This window comes from Podarcis melisellensis (genome assembly GCF_964234715.1).
Source record: "Podarcis melisellensis genome assembly, chromosome: 1".
NCBI classification, from domain to species: Eukaryota; Metazoa; Chordata; class Lepidosauria; order Squamata; family Lacertidae; genus Podarcis; species Podarcis melisellensis.
In genome coordinates, this window is record NC_138528.1 from 75,965,567 (window position 1) to 75,988,430 (window position 22,864).

The 22,864-nt window shown below is 43.0% G+C and overlaps 1 protein-coding gene across 7 annotated transcripts in view; it reads right to left on the reverse strand.

The window, feature by feature from the left end:
* The window catches only part of CRACR2B (calcium release activated channel regulator 2B), a 41,397-nt gene that overhangs the window by 16,428 nt on the left and 2,105 nt on the right, over nucleotides 1–22,864 (reverse strand). For 2 of the 7 annotated variants that reach the window (XM_081922348.1, XM_081922345.1), the window contains exons 2-10: nucleotides 22,595–22,659; nucleotides 12,798–12,870; nucleotides 10,390–10,634; nucleotides 7,927–8,038; nucleotides 5,741–5,897; nucleotides 4,862–5,008; nucleotides 4,003–4,093; nucleotides 3,750–3,842; nucleotides 1,412–1,599 (exon numbers count right to left, since the gene is read on the reverse strand). In XM_081922348.1, the coding sequence (XP_081778474.1) occupies nucleotides 1,412–1,599; nucleotides 3,750–3,842; nucleotides 4,003–4,093; nucleotides 4,862–5,008; nucleotides 5,741–5,897; nucleotides 7,927–8,038; nucleotides 10,390–10,590 (989 nt within the window). In that variant the 5' untranslated portion in view covers nucleotides 10,591–10,634; nucleotides 12,798–12,870; nucleotides 22,595–22,659. Of the gene's footprint in view, nucleotides 1–1,411; nucleotides 1,600–3,749; nucleotides 3,843–4,002; nucleotides 4,094–4,861; nucleotides 5,009–5,740; nucleotides 5,898–7,926; nucleotides 8,039–10,389; nucleotides 10,635–12,797; nucleotides 12,872–13,643; nucleotides 13,698–13,885; nucleotides 14,507–22,594; nucleotides 22,660–22,864 lie in introns of those variants that run through there. The other 5 variants (XM_081922350.1, XM_081922347.1, XM_081922346.1 and 2 more) reach the window with 4 other exon arrangements.

Here is a 22,864-nt window from a genome sequence, read left to right on the forward strand (position 1 = left end):
TTCCTGTTAAAAATGATCCATTAGTCTATGTTTGCATACAGTTCAAAATAAGAAAAAGAATGTCAACTGTGCATACTGCATACTTAAGTTAAAATACCTACACCAGCTCTAGATTTTTTTAAATTATTACTAAAAACAACACCACTGTACCATTTGGGACTTTGTAGCTGAGAAGAAAAGGTGGCAGTACCTACTGGGATCTAATTGTTCTGCAGACGTTACGTCCAAATTCTTATCCCGGTTTATAACTGAAGTCATGTTTTGGCCAATTCAGTATTAGAAAGTAGATTTACTCTTCAATAAAGCAAAAGGTTGCCCAATTTGCAGTGACATCATACATTCTGAACAGTAATCTGACTGATTGCTGTGGAGATCAGTGTTATTGTTTGCCACATTGTTTGTTCTCAGACTGGTAGGAGCCGTGGTTTTGACAATACAAGATTTGGATTGACCTTTTATGGTGAATTGCTGTGGGGCTTGCTTTCCGAGCCATTTCTATCATGGTCTTCTAGGAAATGTAACCAGGAAAATGATTTTTATCCCTAGTTTATACAGAGCAGGGATAGCCAATGTGCTACCTTCCAGATATCGTTGGACTCCATCTCCCATCATCCCTAATCATTGTCCATGCTGACTGGGACTGATGGGAACTGGAGTCCAAGAACATCTAAATGGCACAACGCTACCTACTCCTGACAGAGAGAAATCATGTTACTATCTCAAGGCCACACAGGAAGTAGATTTGTGGAAGAGAATAAAAACATCATGCATGTTCTAATCCTTTAACTCAGTCCTGGAAGCTAGAAAGTGTTCGTACTTACAGACCCCCTTTAATTTTATTTCATAAAAATAATGTAACACTTGATTGTAAAACAACAAGAACAACCTCAAGGTGGTTGTCTACATATCTGGGTAAGGCTTGCCTAAACGAAAACACTTTTAGCAGGCACTGAAAAGAGTACAATGAAGGGACCTGTCTGATGTCAATAGTCAGAGAATTCAAAAATGTAGGTGCGAGACACCAAAAGACAGTGGCGTAGCGTGGGTTGTCAGCACCCGGGGCAAGGCAAGTAATTTGTGCCCCCTAACCTGTGGATTTGCTCCCTCTAACCCGTGGATCTGTGCCCCCTAACCCTAACCCCCAGATGCTGCGCCCGGTGTGGCCGGCCCCCCCCTGCACCCCCCACGCTACGCCACTGCCAAAAGATCAATTTTTTTACAAATACAGCCCAGGTATTATGTGGCGCCTGAAAATAGTGCCAGTACTGCAGTTTGCAGTAGCCACATATTATTGTTATTCATTTCTACATTCTGTAGTCCCACTGATTAACTAATTAGCGTAAACCAGCATTACACAGCAAAAGCAACTGGCACTTTTCATTGCATGTTCTACAGCCCCACCCCAACACACCTGTTTTTCTGTTCCTGCTCTAGCTGGGCTTCTTTCTGCAGCTGTTGCAGATGACCTCGGGCTACCTCCAGCTCCCATTTGCTTCTCTCCAGTTGGTCCAGGAGATTGTCGTTCAAGATTTTCAGCCTCTCATTTTGCACCCGCATTTCCAGCTGCTCTGAGCTCTGGGACTGTAACTGATGTTCCAGCTAAAAATATGTAAGAAATCAAGATGAACAGATCTGAAAAACCAAAAGTACAAAGGCATCAGTAGCCAGTGTCTGCAAGCAGCTTTGAGCTGTAGGGGAGGCAGAAGAAGAATATCTTAAATTTAAAAAATCTTAAATTTAAAAAAAGTTGTACAAAGGAAAACAGAAAGCAGACCAATACATCTGTGGGGGTTTTTTTAGCTGCAATGCATTCAAGTACATTAATAAAGATAACATGTTAAGGACCAGAACCAATGGATTTAAGTTACTAGAAAGGAAATTCCAACTAAACATCAGGAAGAACTTTCTCACAGTAAGGACTGTTCAACAGTGGAAGCGATTCCCTTGGAAGGTGGTGAATTGGAGGTTTATAAGCAGAGGTTGGGGGGCCATCTGTCATGGATGCTTTAGCTGATATTCCTGCACTGCAGGGGTACAGTAATTACCATGGTATCAATACCCCAAAGACCTTCTAGCTGCATTTTCATTCCCTATTGTGAAGTGGTCTTTTGTGGTCCTAATCTATATGCCTGTTGGTCACATGAGTGGATAACCTCAGAGTCATAGAATTGAAGAGTTGGAAGGGACCCTGAACTGAGAAAACCCATATGGGGGAATTCTTAATCTCCTCTCTGTTGTTTTGCCCCAACGTAACTGCTCTTTAGTTTTTAAACAACCCAGAACAAATACTGACACTGGACTTACCCAAACTGCACCAATAACGCAAATTACACAGTGTTATCTCTCAGCCGCATTCCTATAAGAGGATATTATGGCACGATGATAACGTCATGTGCAAACAGAGCAGATGGCCTTCCTTGGGTTGGTGGAGGTGGAGTCACCTCTTTGGAGCTAAAACATGAATGGTGCTGGCATCACATACTAAGGTTGTGGGCCTTGGAGGTTAAAGGAGGACACTGTGTGCTTTGCAAGTGGGGCAGCAAGCTAAAAGGGCCCTCACAGCTGAAGGTTTAAAATCCTGGAAGGAACTTGGGACAGCACCATGAACTCCAGTGACAGAAACCATTATCTTCCGTGTAGATAAGCCTCAAGCGGGACTGTACAGATGTATCCAAAGGTGCAGAAAAGGACAAGCTAAATTATTGGTGAACTGGAGCAACTCCTCTATGAGAAGAGTTTATAATGCTCAGGGTTTTTTAGCTTGTCAGGGAAAGAACAATGGTTGTGTGGGGCCATGACGCAAGATGCTTCATATAATGCACACTACGGAGAAAGAGAATATTACCAGAATCCAACATCATTCAGGGAAGCTGAAGGGTGGGAGAGTCAAGGCAGCCAGAAAAGAAGTTCTTCTTCACAAAGTGCAAGGTTAAATTATGGAATTTACATCTACGAGAAGTGGTGGTGGTGGTGGTGACCATTAAAAGAGAATTAGAAAATTTCCAGGAGGATAAAGCTATAAATGGCTAATGGCTACTAGACATAATGACCGTGTGTGTGTGTGTGCGTGCGCACGGGCAGAGCAGTGTTTCCCAAACTTGGGTCTCCAGCTGTTTTGGGACTACAATTCCCATCATCCCTGACCACTAGTCCTGCTAGCTAGGGATGAATAAGGTTGGAGAGATAAAATAATCACAGGCAGCTCCTATACTGGGCCAAGGAGCCACTCCAAAAAGTTACTTGCTCCCCACCTTACAGGGCACAGCCTCCCTGACAGCTGGTGCATACAGGATTTGAGTTTTTCGTACTTGAGCGCACCTAGTCTGTCTGGTGCTGATGGGCGGTGGGGAGGAGAACAGTGAGAAGAATTTCCCTTCCCTAAAGTAGCTTATATACTGGGGGTGGGGGGCACTCGCATATGTCTAGTCATCACTTCAGGGCTTCCCATGATTTGCAGAAGTGAAACAGCTGGTCACAGCGGAGTATGCAATGCTGTCTCTTTCCCTACAATGAAGGCTTTTGGCACTGGTTTTTCTTGTAACACCAACAGGAACCAGCAAGAGCTGGGGCTAAGGTGGCATCTCAGGCACAAGAGCCCAAATCCAGCTCTAGCCCTGCACATGTGTAAGAAGTAATGACTTTGGTGTCAAAAAAACCCGCCAGCCAGTTCAACGGGACCTGTGTAGACAATGCAGAGGGTAAAATCGAAATTCAAGCAAAAGAAACAAGGGGCACCCCCTCCAAGTCACCTTTTTCTGGTGGTATAGCATCTTCTCAAATTCTTGTTCTTTGCTCTGCAGCTCTTTCTGAAGTAAGCTGCTCTTCTCATGCTTCATTGATCCCTGCAAAAAGCAGATAAATTGGTGCTTTTTTTTTTCTTCACTCCAACGTTCAGCATAAAAATAAATCTCCAGCACTTTGCAAGGATGTGGCTCATTGATTTAGCAACTGAGCTCAGTGTCCAGCTCAAGCATCCTGAGAGTGAAGGAATGAGATGTTTACCTGGCTCAGCAGCCGTTCCCTTTCTGCTTTGATTTGTTGCTCCATTTCTTCATAAAGGCACCTGATTTCGCGGTCATGGTCTACCTCCCTCCTAAAAGCACAGAGCAAGAGGGATGAAATGCAAGGAACAGATACAGTGTAAAGACAAAGTGGGAGGAGGGGAGAGATTGGGGGAGGGGGAGAGAGAGAGAATTACCTCTCCACTGAGAGAAAATAAATACGTCTCAGCTAACATAAGATGTCCTGTCTCACTTTTCAGGAACTTGAGTATTGATATGGAAATCCTCTGGCACTAGGGGGCACCAGAAAGGCTTAAAAAGCTGCACATTGAGAACATTTTCTCAGGAAACTTTTGCAACCCAACTGCTCATGCTGCTTAAGGTTAGACTAAGGCTGTGTACACATTACTAGCTTAAAAAGCAGCTAGTCTGTTCTTTTCCCCAATCTGGGTTGAAGCTGGGGAAGGTTTTGGGGTTTTTTTGGAGAGGGGGCGTTGTGGGAAAACATATCAAAACAGTATTTCAAAAGCAATGACAGGATAAGTACCAGATGGAAGTGGATCGTGGCTAACACTGTGTGTACACCACTTCCTAAACTAGTGGTGGAAGCACACTGGATACAGACAAAATTTTAGTGTGTGCACAGCCTGTTTGCTGCAGGTGTGATTGGGTTATAGAGGAAGAAAATATTCATAGAGTAATAGGTCCCGCTGAAGGCATTTGGACACTTCCACCTCCTTCTTTGGCATTCACGAATCCTCTTGTGGATGCTGAGTGAAACTTTCCCTCCCACTTACAGCATCCTAAGACTGCATTGCACTTTCTATGGCATAGTCACATGATGTCCAGAAACTGCTTACCGTTTCAATGCCTGCTCAATCGATTCCTTCTCGTGATGTATATCCCTGACATATGAGGAAATGTGGAAGAGAAATTCTTCAAAACTGGTTAGGAGTTCTGGCTTTTCTTTCCGGAGTTGAGCCCAGAGCTCCTGAACCTCGTTCTGACTGGAGCAAAGACAAACAGTAAAGTTTATCAGCTTGGGAGTAATAGATAAGCATAGTCCTTGCACCAAACAGGCTATAAAGAACTTATTTTAAAGTACTTTATAGTTAAGCCTCCTAGTCATCCCTCCCTGAGATGAGAAAACCCAGGAAATAAGAGGTCAAAAGTCCTCATCTTAAAAAAGTAAAGATGCATCTGAACATGTATACACTGTTGGAGAATCTCTTCCCCCATGTGATTTTGTCTGAGCCTTATTATGCTCCTAATACACCCATCCCTTTCTACTAGTCCACTGCTACCCATGCTAGTCCCAACATCATCTGGAAGACCACAGGTTCCCCATTCCTGTTGTAGCAGTGCAACCCAGGTAAACATAGCACATGCATATTAATGAAGAGGACATGATAGATAGAAAGGGTCGAAGCAATGCTTCTGCGAAACAAGTTTCCTAAAGATAGCAACAGCAATCGTAATACAGTGGTACCTTGGTTTACGAACTTAATCCGTTCTTAAACCAAGGTGTGCTTTCCCATAGCAGCGTGGGACTCAATTTACAAATGGAACACACTCAACAGGAAGCGGAACATGTTCTACTTCCAAGGCAAAATTCACAAACCAAAACACCTACTTCTGGGTTTGCAGTGTTCTTAATCCAAGTTGTTCATAAACTAAGCTGTTCTTAAACCAAAGTACCACTGTAATAAAGATGCACAGGTTGGAAAGTTCCAACTTACTCTTCAAAGACCTGGGATGCTTCGAGCTGCTCCAACATGGAGCAAAACCTCTTCTCTTCCTCTTCCTGGTCCAAGTCATCTGACCAGCCTGACTCAAAAGTCTCCTCGTGCCTGGTGCTTCCAGAGCTCTCATACTGCTCAATCCCTATGAACTTGCCTAGTCAGTGGAATGAGAAAAACAAAGGACTATAAGATCTCTCTAATCCCAGGTATGGCTTGCATCAGTGTTTGAATTATGAGGGGAGAGAGCTTGTGAAATCCACAAGCTCCATATCAGACCCCTTCTACCTTTAGCCAAATCAGGGCAACAGTAAAAATTAAAAGAACTGGAACTGGTCCACTTCAAACACAGAACCATGGTTAACTTCTGTAATGAAGGAAGGAAGCTCTTCACATGCTCAAAGGCACTCTCTGCATTACTCCATGTCACTTTCGTTATTCCAAATGTTCCAAGGGTAAGCCGTTCCACTCAAAACAGGTTCAAGGACTGGACTTTAAACAACGCATTTACCATGGAGTTCTACACATGTCTACTCAGAAATGAGCCCCACATGAATTCAATGGGTCTTACTTCTAGGTAAGGGATCAGGGCCAGATTAATACATGCTGAGGCTCTAAACAATGGCAAGTTTAAGAGACTTCCATAGTGTTACCCCCCCCAAAATGTGTAACTTCTAACAGAAAGGACAATAAAAACAGGAATAAATATTAAACTTTTATATTTGCATGCGGACTGGTACATAGGTGAGGATAAAACTAAAAAATAACCATCTGACTAAAACATATATTGCAATAAGCTTCTCTTTATAGAAAACACCTTTAAATTAAAATGCCTTATGGTTTCTTACTTTGCCCATATGAAGACTTTTAATGCACAACAGCACGATATTTGTCACACTTTAGCACTTACTAAATGAAAAAGGCAATACAGCGTCAACTGTGTGTGTTCTACACAGCCCTCCCCACCCCATCATTGGTTTGATCCATTAAAGTACGGTTGTTTTTAGAGTTAACCACTCTGGCCTTAGAGACTGGGAACTGGCACAATTGCACAATGTCAATACCGGTTGGTCCAATTCCAGATGTTACCCACTGAGCTTTAGGACACCACGACATTTACGGCTTCTGTAAAACACACTACGAACATGACTGTATTCCAGTTCAAATAAGAGCCTGCCATTACCTTCTTGCCTAACTCCCCACTCCTGATAGCTTTGATCAGCACTCTTCCTGGAATCTTCGTCAGATTCCTGGAACTGTTGACTTAAAGCTGTTTTCTTAAGGAGAAAAAGGGAACTTGGTTTCTTCTAATCAGCACAGGGCCATAGAAAAGCCAGAAAAACCTCTGCTCTCCCTAATGCAGCTCATACTTGGCAAAACAGCTTTGGCTGCACTTTGCTGCAGGTGGATCTCTCTGCGGTGGCTGCTGCACAATGTCTCCACAGGAGCTGCGTGCTTGAGCGCTGAACTGGAAGCATTGGAAAGAGCCTTCTCAGCAGAGACAGTGAGTGTATGGCATGATATAGCCCCACCTCAGCATTGCTCACCACAAGCAAGCATGAAATCTGGTGCAATATACAGGAATTCACTACTCCAAGAACTGCACTTTTGGAGATAAGTTTGAAAGCATGTATGGCAAAGACAGCCCCAGAAGCTGCACATCATTCTCATATATATATATGTGTGTGTGTGTGTGTGTGTGTGTGCGCGCGCGCGCATGCCTGCTTTATATCTAGCAAAAATAACATTTGCCATGTAGGAGTATTGCACTGGCTTGAATCTGGTCCCTGGGTTTCTATCTCAATACCCCAGTTCTTTAATTCTCTGCAGTTGCCTTGGCGGCCTAATATACGGTAAACTGCCAGTATTCCAAGGAAGGAAAATATTTCTGTTAAGAACACAGGAAGCTGCCTTATACTGTATCAGACTCACTGGTCCATCTAGGTCAGTACTGTCTACACTGACTGGCAGCAGCTCTCCAGGGTTTTCAGCAAGAAACCTCTCCCAGTCCTACCTGGAGATGCTGGGCATTGAATTTGTGGCCCTCTGCATGCAAGGCAGAAACTCTACCGCTGAGCTAAGGCCATTTCTTGCCATTCTGCCCACTGCCCACATACATGCTAAGCAACAGTAGTTGTCATTTTCTCCATATAGCCACTGAGCTTCACACTCCCTCGTTCTCTTACCTAGTCCCATACTGAATTCGACTGGCGTGAGATACCCATTATTGTCTTGCTCTAGACTGTCAAAAACAGATTCTAGTTGTTCAGGAGTGAGAGGAAGTTCACTTTGTAGCCGCTGTGAAGGAGGAGGAAAAAGAAAGGACAGGCCATTATAACCACAAGAAAAAACTTCCATTCGTCCTATTTTCCCAGCTCCCTTCACTGTTACTGCCACAAGTGGCCAGATTCAAAGTGTGCAAGTTGCAAATTCTTAATCTGAGCCCAAACCCAGAAAAAGGTGACCTGAGGAAAGGAGGAATTCCTGACAGGCAAAGAGAAGAGACATTTCTGCTGACCGGACTGCGGGGATGTGAATGCCTTGCATTCAAGGTTGCTGACAAAATGCACTTTCATGACAGAACACCAGTCTTCCCATTCAGAATAGCCACATAATTCAGCTTCTGAACGGACTGTGCCACTTCAAAATTCAAGTGTTGGTTGCAAGATCAATTGTTCAACCATATTAAAAAACAAATCTGCTTGTGGAGGGCGGCCCTACTGTTAGGAAGGATGAGGCAGCTGCCTCAAGGAGCAAATGCTGGGGGACAGCAGTGCCATTCCCGACTGTTCCTCCTGTATCCCCCTGCCATTCTCCTCCTGCGGCGTGGCTGCTCCTGCTCCACCTCCACAAACAAGCAAAAACATCCTAGCTCATGGCTTGCATGCATGGTAGGAGGGAAAGCTTCTACTGAACATACAGATTGGGCCAGAGGTTGCTGCACCCCCCTCACTACATTGATTTTTCATCCTTGCCAAACTCAAGTCAATGAGCACTGGAGCTTGTTGAGAGCTCATGCCATTCTCCAAAAGAAGACAACAGAAGTCTATGAAGTCCAATCTCATAATAAGGAAAGGAGTGGTGCAAAGATGATGTTTTGGTACAAGACAATATATCTGTGTTCATCAGGACAGATACTGCAAGTGCTTCTGTTAACAGGTGTGTGTACAAAATCTGGCATTACATAATTTATTGCACAACTCACTGGGGAAACCAGCTCTTGCTTAATAAGCGTGAAACAGGATAAATTCCCCGAGTGACCTAAGGGGCTCTGGGAGCTTTAACAGTTGTACAAAAGAAGGGAATTCAGCAGGTGGAAGTTTGCAGGTCAAACTCCACTTGCTGACATTCTTTCTTCTACAGAACTCTTGCTGCAAAGGTGCGAGAAACCTGCCCTCCTTTTTCACCTTGCTACCCTAAACCAAAGATGGGCACAGAGTGAGAACACCAACAGGCGGATAGTGTCCTCCGTGTCACCTGAGGGAAGCAGACCAATTTGGGAGGAGCAGGACAAGCTCTGCCCTCCAATAGAGGGCGAATGGTGCACTCACTAGCTCCTTCACTCAGCCTAATGATATGATTTATTTATAATACATATTGCCTGCCCTTCAATCAGAAGGTTGCAGGGTGAGTCGCAGCATGTAACAACAGAAAACACGCACAATACAGTCAAAACAGCAACAAACATAACAAGCAATCACCCATAACAATAATTCAAGGACAGGATTGAACTCCCTCATCCAGCTTCCAACAGAAGTCATCAGCCAAGGGGACCAACGCAGTTTCGGTACCATGTCCAGCACATTTGCCACTTGAGGTGAAACAGGAAGTACCGCCCTGCCGCCTTCACCATTGGCACAGATTTCAGGTGAGATTCTGGCAATTTCTAGAAAAATCTCGCTGAAATTGCACGAGAGCTCATGTGCTCAGCAAGATCTTACATGATTTCGGTGAGATCTTGCCAGAAATTGGTGCAATCTTACCCAAAATCGTTGCCGGTGCTGCTTCTCTGCTGGCAGCCTCACCTAACGGCTGTGCCGGCCCTGATGTCCAGGCCTGAAGCCAAACTGAAATGGCAGCAGGTCTGAGGCTGGGTCACTATCATCCTGTTGAGCATAGGGTAGGGAATTTTGTGTCTGGGTGATAGGTGCTTATAGCTTTGCTCAAGCAACGGTCATTCAGCATAGCCTTTGAAAGAAAAAACAGTAGATCAGGGGCATGAGAGCAAAGGGGCCTCTACATTTCTAATAGCTGTGTGGAAGAAGGAACTTTTGGGCAGGAGCTTTCATGACAGGTTGCACCTGCCAGAAATTCCACACTGCTGTGAAAGATACAGGATCCCTTGTCCTCCCTGGCATTTCATCACGCTAAGATAGAGAAGGAATGGAAGTACAGACAGAGCAAATTTCACAGCAGCAGCAACAGCAGCCCCTGATGTGTCAACAGGAGTTTTCAAGTCTGACACACACACCCCTTAACACACACACATTATAGACTTCTGATATCAGTGGGATGTTGATGAAATCTCTCTCCAGCACAATGGTAAATGAAATCTACACATGGCAGTACATCGCTCATAGGTGGCAGTTCAGGAAAGCAAGAGCTTTTCCTCTGCAAAGGAGGTGGCCACAGTCCATTTTCCTGCTTACCTGCATGTCCAGCTTGGTGATAAAGCCCTTCTCCTCCTTGTCACAGAGCCTGAAGAGCTCCCTGGCCTTCTCCAGCATCTCCACCTGCATGTTTCCCACATCATTCAAGCAGAGAGTGGAAGAGATGCCTGAGGCTGCTCCATCCTCTTCCTTGTCCTCCGCATGGGAACTTTCAGAGAGTTCTTCCCCAGGTCTTTCCATTGCTTCAAATGACCATTTACTCGCAGGGACTGGAGTGCATCTAACTGCAAATATAAGGCGTTCTTCTTCAAAAAGCAATGTTGGATTGAATTGTTTAGACTCCTCAAAATACTGGCCTGATTCACAAGTACCATTAAGCCATAGTTTAAAATCAACTATGGCTTAACACAAATGAGGATTCTGCTGGTAGCTGCAGCCAATGCAATGCTTCCTTCAACCCTCCACTGTTTCCAATAAATAAGCCGGAGTCCAGCTTGTGGTGATGTCTCCATAGAAGCCTAAATTTATTCTTGACTTAACACTCACAGTTTATATCAAGAGAAACAAGTGATGAGCCTGGGTTCAGAGGTCACAATAAGCTAGACTCTGGCATGTTCTGTCTGTAGCATGGCAGTAGCAGCAAGAGGAGCAGGGGAGGAATGAAATAAGCACTGTATTAGCTGCACCCACCAGCTCACCTTGCTCACTTGTGTTTATTAAGTGGGAACCAGCTGATTGAGTGAAAGGCCATCATCATGCTCCCAAGTAATATGCCTTGCTGAATATGAAACAAAGGACTGGGATTACCCCATTGGTATTACTGAAAGACAATAAAGAGAAGGGAAATTGATGTCTAGTAACAATGGGATTAACATGCGATTTTCTCACAGAAACCTGCATTTCAAAAGCAAAGGGCAGCTGACAGCTTTCTTGAAAGAACAGGACTGAGTGCCCCTGAGCATTATGGGTAGAGGCCTACCCAAACCCCCTCTTTTTATACTTGCTTTATATTTCTGTAAAATGGAAATTCTCCGTCAGCAGCTGTGGGCTGCCAAGAGAAGAAAAGCATTAAGCAAAATGAGATCACCACAGAATCTAATTAGGAGAAGATGGGACAGGGAAGAGCCAAGACCCTCCCAATTGGCAATGGTGATACAAAGGAATATAAAGTAGGCAGCCATGTAGGGATGAGCACAAAGGTTGAATCCTCCCTGTCCAGCCCAGAACCCTGACAGGGATGCAGACTGGTCCCCTCCTGAGTCATCAGATTTGTCACTTGGTGAGAAAGGAGGGGCTGATTGGCTCCCGCTGCATGTGCTCAATAATGTGCTGGTGGCTGCACCCATTGCTGTCATGCAACTCCCAGGCCAAAAATGATTAGTCACCCCCTGAAATAAGCACACATTTTTGGACTTTTAGATTAGCCAGTCTTTTGTTTAGGGAAGTTGTTAATGTTTGATGTTTTATAATGTTTTTAAGATTCTGTTGGGAGCCTCCCAGAGTGGCTGCGGAGGCCTGGCCAGATGGGCTGGGTATAAGCAATAAATTATTTATTATTATTATTATTATTATTATTATTATTATTATTATTATTATTAAAGGCACCACTGGTTCAGATTCAGAGAAACACAAGTGAAATTCCTGAAGTTGCTACCAAGGGTTGCATTCAATTACGGCAACTTCTACTGAGAGCAGAGCCATTGAAATGAATGACAAAGACTAACTTTGGTACATGAATTTCAATGGTTCTACTCTAAGTAAAACTTAGCGGAATGCAACCCTTGGGGTCCTGATATGGCCAGTTGAAAGCCGCTTATTATTTATTTCCATGAAGCACTTAGGCCGCAAGAGTTTCACATCCTAACAATGCCACATCCTTAAAACAATTTTAACAACTGTTTCCTTTCCTTAGGTAATTGTAATCCTACAAGGGTAGTTTAGCATGTTCAAAAAAATTCTCAGCACCCTCACCAAACCAAAATCCATATAACTGTTTGAAAGGAAATGAAGACAACTTAAGCGGCACTTTTGTATGCATGCATAGGTATGCACTTTGGACCACTTCTTAGGATGCCCCAACATAGCAACACACTCTAAGGCTGCAATCGTACACATATTTAGCTGGAATGTACTTCTGAGCAGACATGCAAAGGATTGCACTGTGTGCAGGTCAATTAGGGGAGGGAAGACGGTAAGTTCAGTCAAAGGCGACTATGGGGTGCGGTGCTCATCTCATTTCAGGCTGAGGGAGCTGGCGTTTGTCCACAGACAGCTTTTTGGGTCATGTGGCCAGCATGTACTGTACATCAATTTCTACTCATACTAGAATAGTTATCCCATTGTTTATTCACTATAGATAATGCCCCCTCCACAGGATATTTTGTATGCTTGTTCCAAACTGTAGGAACGCACTGCTTTCTGATCACTCTAGGGAATGAGCTACTTACACACACATTCTGTGGCAGATCTGTTTTGCAGGCTCCTCTGATTAAATGTAGATTAACAGCATGTCCACAAATCCTGCGTGAAGACAAAAAAGGGTAAGGCGTTAAGCATTGCTGCCAACAGTTCTAACTTTTAGTTATACAACCGCTTAACCTAAAAATAACTAAATCTCCAAACAGTTAACAAGAAAGAATATAATTGTCAGATCACCAATAAAATCTAGGTGATATAAACTAAATCATAATGCTAAGCAGTGCAACCAGGGAAAACAAATACATTTTTTAAAAGCACCTGAAAATGCCATTGTTGATGCCTCCCAAATGACACAAGGGAAGGCCACAGCATAGTCAGCAAGGCCTCCTATAATGATTCTCAGGGTCCACTGAGTCTGAACTGAGGAAAGTGATCTGCTAGTGGTCCCAAGTTGTTTAAGGTTTTAAATGGCAATATTAAAAACCTTGGACATGGCTTGGTTGCCAATGAACAGCCACTGCAATTTTTAAAATGGAGGAGTAATGTGTGTACAGCCAGGGACTCTGCTCAGCACCCTACCTGCTGCATTCTGCATGAGCTGCAACTTCCAAACAGAGCCCAGAGGCAGCCCCAGTTTATTGGTTACCCAAATAATTGTGCAGTCTGGAAACTTTCCTGATCCATATAGCCAAAAGTAATTCCTATTAGAACAGGAATGTCAATTACATTGGGAAGACTGGGAGCAATTAAGTAATCTTCTAGGAAAGCAGCTTTTTCTTGATTAGGCTTCCATGGGCACAAAGACACACAGGGTTGGGGTTTCCATCTTGTGTAGAAATAAAATGCATCATTCATTCATTCAGTCATTCATTCCATGCCTTTTTTCTTAGATGGGACTCAAGGTGGCTTACAGATAAAAACAAGAACTGCTAAAAACATAGAAAAATCCATCATTAAAATACAATTAAATATTGAATGAATTAAAACTATATGCATATTTTTTAAAAAAAAACCTGTTTAAAACACTGCAATAATCGCAATAAAAACAGCATGGCAGCAGCCTTTTCATTAAAATCAGTCAATTCCCAAAAGCCTGTTGGAACAAGAAAGTCTTTACCTGCTGGCAGAAAGACAATAAGAAGGGAGCCAGTCTGACTTCTCTAGGGAGGGAGTTCCAAAGTCTGGGAGCCGCTGTGCATGAAGTGTGTGTGAAGACAACCCTCAAAACTATCAAAGCCTCTCTCTATGTATTTTTTTATGTTCATGTGGCTTAGAATATCAGATCATAAATCATATGCAGTCAAAGTTCAAGGAGGCCAACTAGAAGGAAGTTTTTGCCAAGACTTTATACACAACTGCCACCAGTATTTTTATTAATATTTTTTTATTTTAAAAAAGGTTGGGAGGGAATAGGAAAGTCGAAGTCTATACAAAATTGCCCAGAGGTGCTACAGGCAGGTGTAATACTCAAGCCTGTTGTTTCTGCTTCTAGCCCATTAAGTTTATTTTTAAGATCCCTTTTAAAGAAAACAGGAAAGACCTGTGTGAAGTTTTAGTGGTGTATGCTCAGCAGAAGAGGATTAGTACAGAAGGTAACAGACTGTGCTCATACTACCCACAACAATGTTTACTGATGATCAATCAGTGGAACAAACCAGAAATATAACCTGCCGTGTCCAGACAGAATTAAAATAGTCCTTATTTATCAATGTGACCAAAATAATAATAATCACCCCACTGCATTTGGAGTTTTTGGCTCCCCCCTTTTGTTTTTAATAACCTGAATCATTTGGTACAATCATCAGCAAACCAGGCAAACTTTTTAAGGGCCTTTGAAGTAGGGGGAAAGTTGTTCCAGGGAGAAGTTTGAGGAATAAGGGAAAGCAAGAAAGAATGCCAGATTTATAGACATACGTCCGGACCAAATTCATGCAGTGTTGAATTGTGGGTGAACATATCAGATGACACAGCGATTCTTCCAAAGCAGCTCTTTATTTGTAAGCTGGAACAGAACTGAACAGCAAACAGCTCAGCCAGCCTGCTTTTATAGGCAGCCGGCTGTCAACATTGTAGCAACAACAACCCAGGGTTTCCCGCCTAAAATAACTGACGTGGACCTGAGTGAAAACTACATGCACAATACTCCTGTTTGCCAGGGTGAGAACTTCAATACATAACATGCAGTGGTGTTCTGTCAGAATTTTAAAGAAAGTAACACTTTTCTTTTGGCAGTAGCAACCAGAATTCTGGAGCCCGCAGGAAAAACAAGACTTCCGCCAAGTTATGACAATAAAACTTTGGATGCTCTGATTCTGAACAAATGGATATAATTAAAGCTGGTGGCCAATTCACACAGACACCTGCACCGGATTTAACCCAGAGGACCTTTGGATGTTTGCTGAACTACAACTCCCATCAGGCCAAGCAAGCATGGACAATGGGCAGGGATTATGGGAGTTGCAGTTCAGCAACCTCTGGAAGGCCAAACTAAACTATCTGACCTAACCCAAAGCCAGGAAAGTCAGCATATACTTGGGGAGTTTTTAATAGATATCAAGGAGATTGTTTGCTCAGTTTATTGTGCAACCGTTGGAATAATATCTTATCAAGAGTGGAGTGACTGTAGAGATCATTATTAACTGAGAAAGATAGAGTCACTTCATTCCTATTACTTGGCAGCTTGAACAGACCCAGACATTGTAGAAACAAATGTAGAAACATACCAGGGTGAGCCAAAACGAGACCTTCCACGCACTGGTATTATGTCAAAGAACTGACACAACCTGCTCCCTCACCAGAAAATTGCAGTTTTAAATAACTTTTAAAAGAGTGGGGAAAACCAGGGCTCAAGATGATCTGGTTACAGCATTCTCTGACCTAATCCCTAGTGTGCAGAGACTTTGTAGTTCCTCAGTAGTGAGTGAAAAGAAACTGCTTTCTTACCTTCATCTATGTTTACTTGGTATGTCTCAAGGTTGAGCCCTGGCACACATTAAAGTACCAAGCACAAGCACATTTGCCGAAGTCCAGCAGAACGTTCATGCAATGCCCCTTGAAAGCCAGGCCAATATTCTTGGCTTCATGTAACAGAGATAAGGACTGACGCTGGAGGAATAGTGACTTGCGCAAGGCCATCCAGTGAGTTCATGTGGTGAGGTTTGAACTGAGGATCAAACATCCAAGCTCACAGCTCATTCTTTTAATGAGTACAAGCCGTTCCCGTCCCTTGTGGTTGCTTCATGACGATGAATCTGCTCAGCACCTTTAATCAACAGCTGAGGTCCTCTTTTAGGACCCCTCTGCCATCTAAAATAAAGTAGATGTGAACCTGAGAGAAGGCCTTTTCAGTTCTAGCACCCAGTGTTTAGAACAGCCTCTTGAAGAGATGCTAAATCAACATACCTATATGTTGATAAGCTATCTTGTGTACTGCAGCCCAACAAAATGGTGGGGTAAACATTTTTTAACATTTCTAGATCTATTTCTAAGGATAATCATAGGCAAGCAATCTAAACTGAGAGTTTAGTAGCTACAGAAATTAAGAAACATCCAAGGATTGGTGCCCAGTAACAAAGAATTGCAACATGCATGGTGTGTTTACTGCCTCTACAGAGACTCCTAATCCGACACTGGAAAAAGGGGGAGATGTTCTGTACTAGGCACTCTATATGCTTATCAGCACCATAATTAATTACATCTGCTTTGCAGAGAGTTTCCCTGTCAAAAGACCCCATGAAAAATCCACAACAACCACCATAAGTCACATGAGGCTGGAGGAGCTGTGAGGGAAGATTAAAACTAAGGCCCATGGAGGCGGATGTTCCCTGATCACGTCAAATTTGTATTTCAAAGCCATTTTCGGAATGGACAGTTTTCTGGCCTTTGTTTCTGTGTGTAGGTGAAAAGGAGTAAGGGGGGGGGGAGAGCGGACCACTGCTTAGGGAACCTTTTGTTTGCTATTCATAACCTCCTGTTAAGATGGATTTCAAAAGGTCATGAATGGTTTGTGGAAATTAAAAGCAGGAGGGAGGGTTTCCAAACAACACACCCTCTCTCTCAAGCTGTGCTTATTGCTGTATTAGCCTCACCCTTTCAGGGGATTATAAGGCTTCTGAAAAGATTAACCTTTTAACATAATTCAATAACAAAACACAAGCAGGGGTGCCCAGGTGAGGCCTGCTTTTCCAATGCCCCTTCCCCACCTCAGAGGATTAACGTTTTAACATTAGAAACTAGAGCACTCTGTTTCTGGAAGGAGTCTACCCTTCTTGAGAACTGTTTTCTTCGTTCTCAAGCACATATGTTATAGATTACCACTGACCTCACTCCCAAGTCTGTACGCTTAGCACATCATAACCCAATGTACTTGCTTTCCCACTGGTGGGAAGAGGGAAGTGAGACTGTGGCCCAGTGCCCTCCGTGTGCTGTTGGAATCTCCCTCAGGATCTCTGGAATATCTTCATACTTTCCTGGCTCTCCAACTCATCAAAACAAATGCAGAGCCTGTAAGCATTTCTGCCTGACACTTTTTAACACGCCATGCAGACAAAACAGCTTGGAATATATACATATGCCAAGTACAGCATGTGGTCTAAGGCGAAATGTGTTCAGATTGGGCAAGAGCAGCCCGTATCTGCTAGTCAACCATCTCCGCACACCATTCCTCACTGCTACTTAAAAATATGGACAAATATGGGAATTCCAAAATCCCTGCAGCACTATGGGCTCATCCAGATTTCCTTTCATGCTATGCTTTCAAGGTACAGGTCCTGTGCTTTAAAGCTCCATGTCTGAATAAGGGTGGCTGTTTTCTTTTGTCCCAGAGCTTTGTCTGGGAAACCCATCCTTTACCGCTGAATCGGAGCAAACAGCAGTCTGCAGTGCAACTGGCAGTGAGAACAAGCTCGAGGGTTTTTGGTGTAGGGTTTTTGAACCTGTGGCATGCCTATTGCTGTGGGCAACATGCAGCCACCAACTAATCATGACTAGAAGACCTGCATGTCACATTGGTGACAGCTATACTAATAGCAGCAGCAGGTACAAGGATTTAAGCATGAATAATATCAGGGATAAAAGGAAAGGAGTGAATTGTTTCACATAGGCAGCTGTTCTTTGTAGATACCGGTAAATGACAGCATCCTGGATAACTATCACTTGTTGTTCCTTGTTGCTTTATTCTAGTCAGGTCAGATAGCCTAGGAATGGAGAGATGTAAACAATAGTTAAATCTCAACTTTCACTTGGGCTGAACAAATTGCTGCACCCCTCAGACTGGCATTGGTGATGGCCATTTTTAATGTGATAAGTAGGCAAGACCAGAGGGACAAGGAAGCAGGGGGAGGGGTACCAATTATGCTGGCTTAGGAACTTATTCATTTTGCATTTGATAATGATAAAGTTGCACATATTCTTGCAGCTGTGTGGATCAACGATTACAAGCACCCCCTCCCCTTTTTAGTGTTCTGTAATTGCCTGTTGCCATATGCTTGTTTTCAACTGCACAGAAACAGAGGAAACAAAAAGCCACCCCAGCCTGTTGGAAATGTCACGGTAGGATGCTGTTTGTTTTGAAAAGCAGCCGTTCAGGGCTGCAAGCCAAGGCAAAGCTGGCCTTCGCCACAGCAGCAACTATCAAGGAGCACAAGGCTTTATCACAGGGCCATGAGAAAGGACACAGCACTGGAGCTACTTGACAGGATCACTGAGAGTTCTAAGCAGCATTGTTTAATGCCCTTTACCTCCTCCTCAACTGCTCACCCGATGGGCCTGCAAAGCAGCCCTCAAAGATAATATTTACCCAGCAAAAACAAACTTTGACATACCAATACCAGGAGAAATATATGAGTTCAGGTAGGAGTGCCTTGGCTGCCTGTGGATTTTATTTCCTCTTTCCTTATTAGCTGCTTCAAGATTTTAACTGGAGCCTGAATGGATTTTTAAAAACACTTTCAGGGTCATGGAGGTGACTGAAACAAGGCCATTTACGGAACACAAATCATTGCAGAAATCCCTTCTAAGAATCAAAGATCACACAGGAAGAGCAAAGGTAAAACCGTACATTGCTAAGTCAAATGGGAGCTGGTGATCTTGAAAAAGCTGAGAAGAACAAGCTTTTCTCAACCCCCTATGGATTGCATGCAGATATACAGAACTATAAAATGCATCCACATCTCTATCTCTGTGTGTGCTGTGCTTTTTTTCTTTAAAAAAAATATAGTTTAAGGGGACTCTCATTTTTCTGCTCATATTAAAATACTGCCCTTCAATGAGGCCAAATTTAGATTCATAAAATGTTTAGGGGTATGCTGTGTCCCCCCAGAAAAAAGCACTGTATGTATTTACACACACACACACAAACACACACAAACACTTGTTTCCAAGGATCATAGAATTAATGCTTTATCTTGGTTTTGCATGAATCCAAACTATCCATTGGGAGGTATACAATATGCAAAACACACCACTTGACATCATGTTCTGGCCAGATTTGCATCCTTCAGTAGCACCTGCTGTAAAGCTAGACTATTAGCTGCTGCAAGAAGATTTCTCTTACAGTTAAGTGTCTGAGGAGGTGGACTAACGTGTAAATGCCAAAGATTGCATGAGAGCCCCAGGAGTCTAGGATGCAGTCTAGGAATCATTTTACCACCACTGTTTGTGTGAGCTAGGCCTAGGTTTCGAACATCACACATACCCTCGTTGTCTCCAAGAGCATGGAATTGGTAGGATACCTAGTGGTCCTTTAATTGAACTTCCTGCCCCAAGGCAGTATTTCCTGAAACAACTCTGATATCTCAAGTCCTATAATTTCTGCCTCATATACTTCTTGCGGCAGCCTGCTCAGAATGTTCCTCTGTAGGGAGAATCAAGTCCTGGTGGGCAACTGTGTTGTAAGCATACTTGGGAATGGGGCTTGTACTCAAGATTCTTAGGTCACTATTCAAAGTTAATCCAAGCTGCAATGTCATTACTCTCCCTCATGTACAGCTGAAAAGAAATGGTTTTATTGAGAGCATGGGGAGCGGGGGGGGGGGTGTAGAACAGAAAAAGAAAACCAAGCAGGAAATATGAGTTCAATGAGATGCATGCAAATATATGAATCTCAGGAACTCAAAACAGGCCACACATGCAAATATAATCTCTTCGGCAAATGGCTTTTGGTCGGTTTTCCTTGAAAAATAACAAGTGCTTGTTTCTCTCTTCTCTACATCAAGGAGCTCATTTGCTTCCATTTAATGTTGAAAAGAATATGCTCTCACACTTTGTCCATTTTATTAATGTAACATGGGGGCAGAGAATCATCCAGTGACATGAAAAGGGTCTCTGGAAGGAAATTAAATTATCTGCACTTTGAAGCTCCCTTTCAACTTCAAATAATAGATATACAGGATTAATCCCTTCAATTTCCTGGCTGGTCAGCTGATGGGTCTGCAAAACAGTCCTCAAAGACAATATTTACCCCCTATATCCATGTTCCGTTTGGAAGCATATGAATGTAGGGCTCTGATCCCCAATCGCGTTCTCAGCACTCTCACAAATCTAAAAATTCTCAGTTTTCTGTAAGAAGAAGTCTTTAATATGGTCATGGAGAAGTGGCTTTTATCCTTTAAAAAGGAACAAGCACTAACAAAAGCTGCAATATGTGGACACATATACAAAGCTGGATTATAGCAAGTTAAACCATGAATCTATCTAGCAGAGAACCAACAAAACCATTGCACTTCTTCTAGCTCAACATAGCCACACCCTTCCCCCAGAGCATCCATTAAAGTGTTCTGTTGCACAGTTCTCCACCGCCCATGAGTCATGTCAGGCACTTTGGAATGAGCCGCTATAATGGGTTACGAAGGGAGAGCTGCTGTCAAACACTCCACACTTGGCTAGAGTGAAAACTCATCACGCTAGGCAGACTGGGCAGCGGGAGAACCCAGATCTAACAGTAGAAAAGTCAAGCTTTATTATACCAATAACCCAAGAGAAAACTCATGACAACTGCTATCAAAATCACATGAGCACCATTCCAGGAGCCATTTGGGCTCCAATGAACACAACTCCCAGTGTCAGCACATCTTCCCATTTACTTCACTGGAATGGGCAACATCATGAAAGAGGGTAGAGGAGTGCCACGTGCACAATGGAAGCAGGCGCACCTGCAAAGAATTGATGCAACAGAGTGGCAGCCACTGAGAATTGTTATTACACAAGTTCAAGTGATGTCATTTGGGGGTTGTGTGACCTCAGTGATTGGCCGACTTTGTATTTGGTGCAGAGGATCAGGCAGTCAAAACGTGTAGCACACAGAATGAAAATGTCACCAAGAACTCACAGGACTGATGCCATGACAAGATATGGAGTGCTTAATGGGGCAGAAAAAAACAGCGTCAAACACTCACTACAGGTCTTTGACGTTGGTCTTCCAGTTGGGTGTGCCAAGCTCATACCTGAATGCTCTGACAGCTCAGCCATTTTTCCTCTCTCCCCCTTAACAATATATAAAGCCCAACCAGGCTGTAGTGATTTAAATCATCAAGAAAAAGGCTGATAAAAGTTAGTTTTTATTTAACTGATACTTTGGCATATATTTTCTTAACAATGGAGCACATCTGATCACTATGTTAATTTACAACTAATTGAGTAATAATAGGCTTTGTTTCCCTTTGCTACACTATATACACTATTCATTCTTTCCTATTTTTTAACCTATGGAAGAGATATAGTATTTGTACATAACACTCAGTCTTGGCTTATTTGATCCAATGAACATCACAGCAGAAATACTATTGCATACAGGTGAGGATGCTGACATTCTTCTCAGCATATCCAGCTAGTTATCCAGAGCAAGGACATAGAAGAGGAATAATAATAAGAAAAAATATTGCAAGTGCAAGGCCTCATCCACTCCATTGTGAGCATTACACTCATATGCTTCCCAAGTTTCCTTCTGGAAGTGCTTATCAGTTCAAATAAATTTACTTTAAAGGAGCTGGGATTCACAGGTAAACTAACAATCCACACCTGTGACAATGGTCTTGAAGAGCTTTCACCAAACCATGGAATGTCAGCAAAACAAACTCCACATCAACACCACCATAATTCAAGATAAAGTTAATCATGCTCTATCACATTGAAGTCAATGCTTTTAAGTATGATTGAGTTGGATTGGTTCCTACATGTTATTTACAGTTCAGTTAAAGCTGCAAGCAGGGCACACTTTCCAGGAAGCAAATGCTACTGAATAAATGAAACAATAATTTATTATCTCTATCCCATTCTTCAACTTCCACACCCAAGTACTCAACCTGATGGGACACTTCCTACAAGTATGCTTAAAATTGCAATGGGGGGGGGGAGAGGGAAATACTGTGCCAACAAAACAATGTCTCCTGCTATACAAGACAATTTAAACAGCACAAAGTTTCTGTTCTTGATAATAGGTCTTACGCAAATAGGAACCTGTCTTAATTGATACACTGATTTTTCCATCCTTTGGTCTCAAAATTACATTGTCCTCTTTTCATTTGTTAAGAATCCCCATCCCATGTGGTAACAGAGAGAAGAAAGATGGCTCATGGAAATTTGGAGCATCTTTCTATACCCCAAGTAGCTGTTCATTCTGCTACTCCTTTGGTCCATCTATCTGCAATCCCAATTCCTAATTACCCTCATTCCTTAAGGGCCTAAAACTGCCCTTGTTCCAGACACCAAGCATGCAGCAGTTGAGGTTCTACAGCTGCAGCAACAACACACCTACAAGAAAGTTGAACCTACCCACAGGCAACTATATAATACTATGAGCAGATCTGTGTAAAAGTTACGTAGGACTTACCACCTTGAGCCCTGGGTTCAAATCTCAACTCGGAGCAGAATTTGTGAAAGGCTCCACTTTTCTACCTGTACAGGAGAGCAACAGAGACGCCCGTGAGCACCTTGTGTCAGATATCCAATCACAATCAATCACTGCAGCTGTTACGACAACTGATAATTACTCCTACGGTGCTTAAGATGCCAAGACAAGAATTTCTAATTCCTCATTGAAATGAGTCATAAATTATTACTGATAAGAGTGGTTGCATCAGAGGTCATTAATTGGGTCATT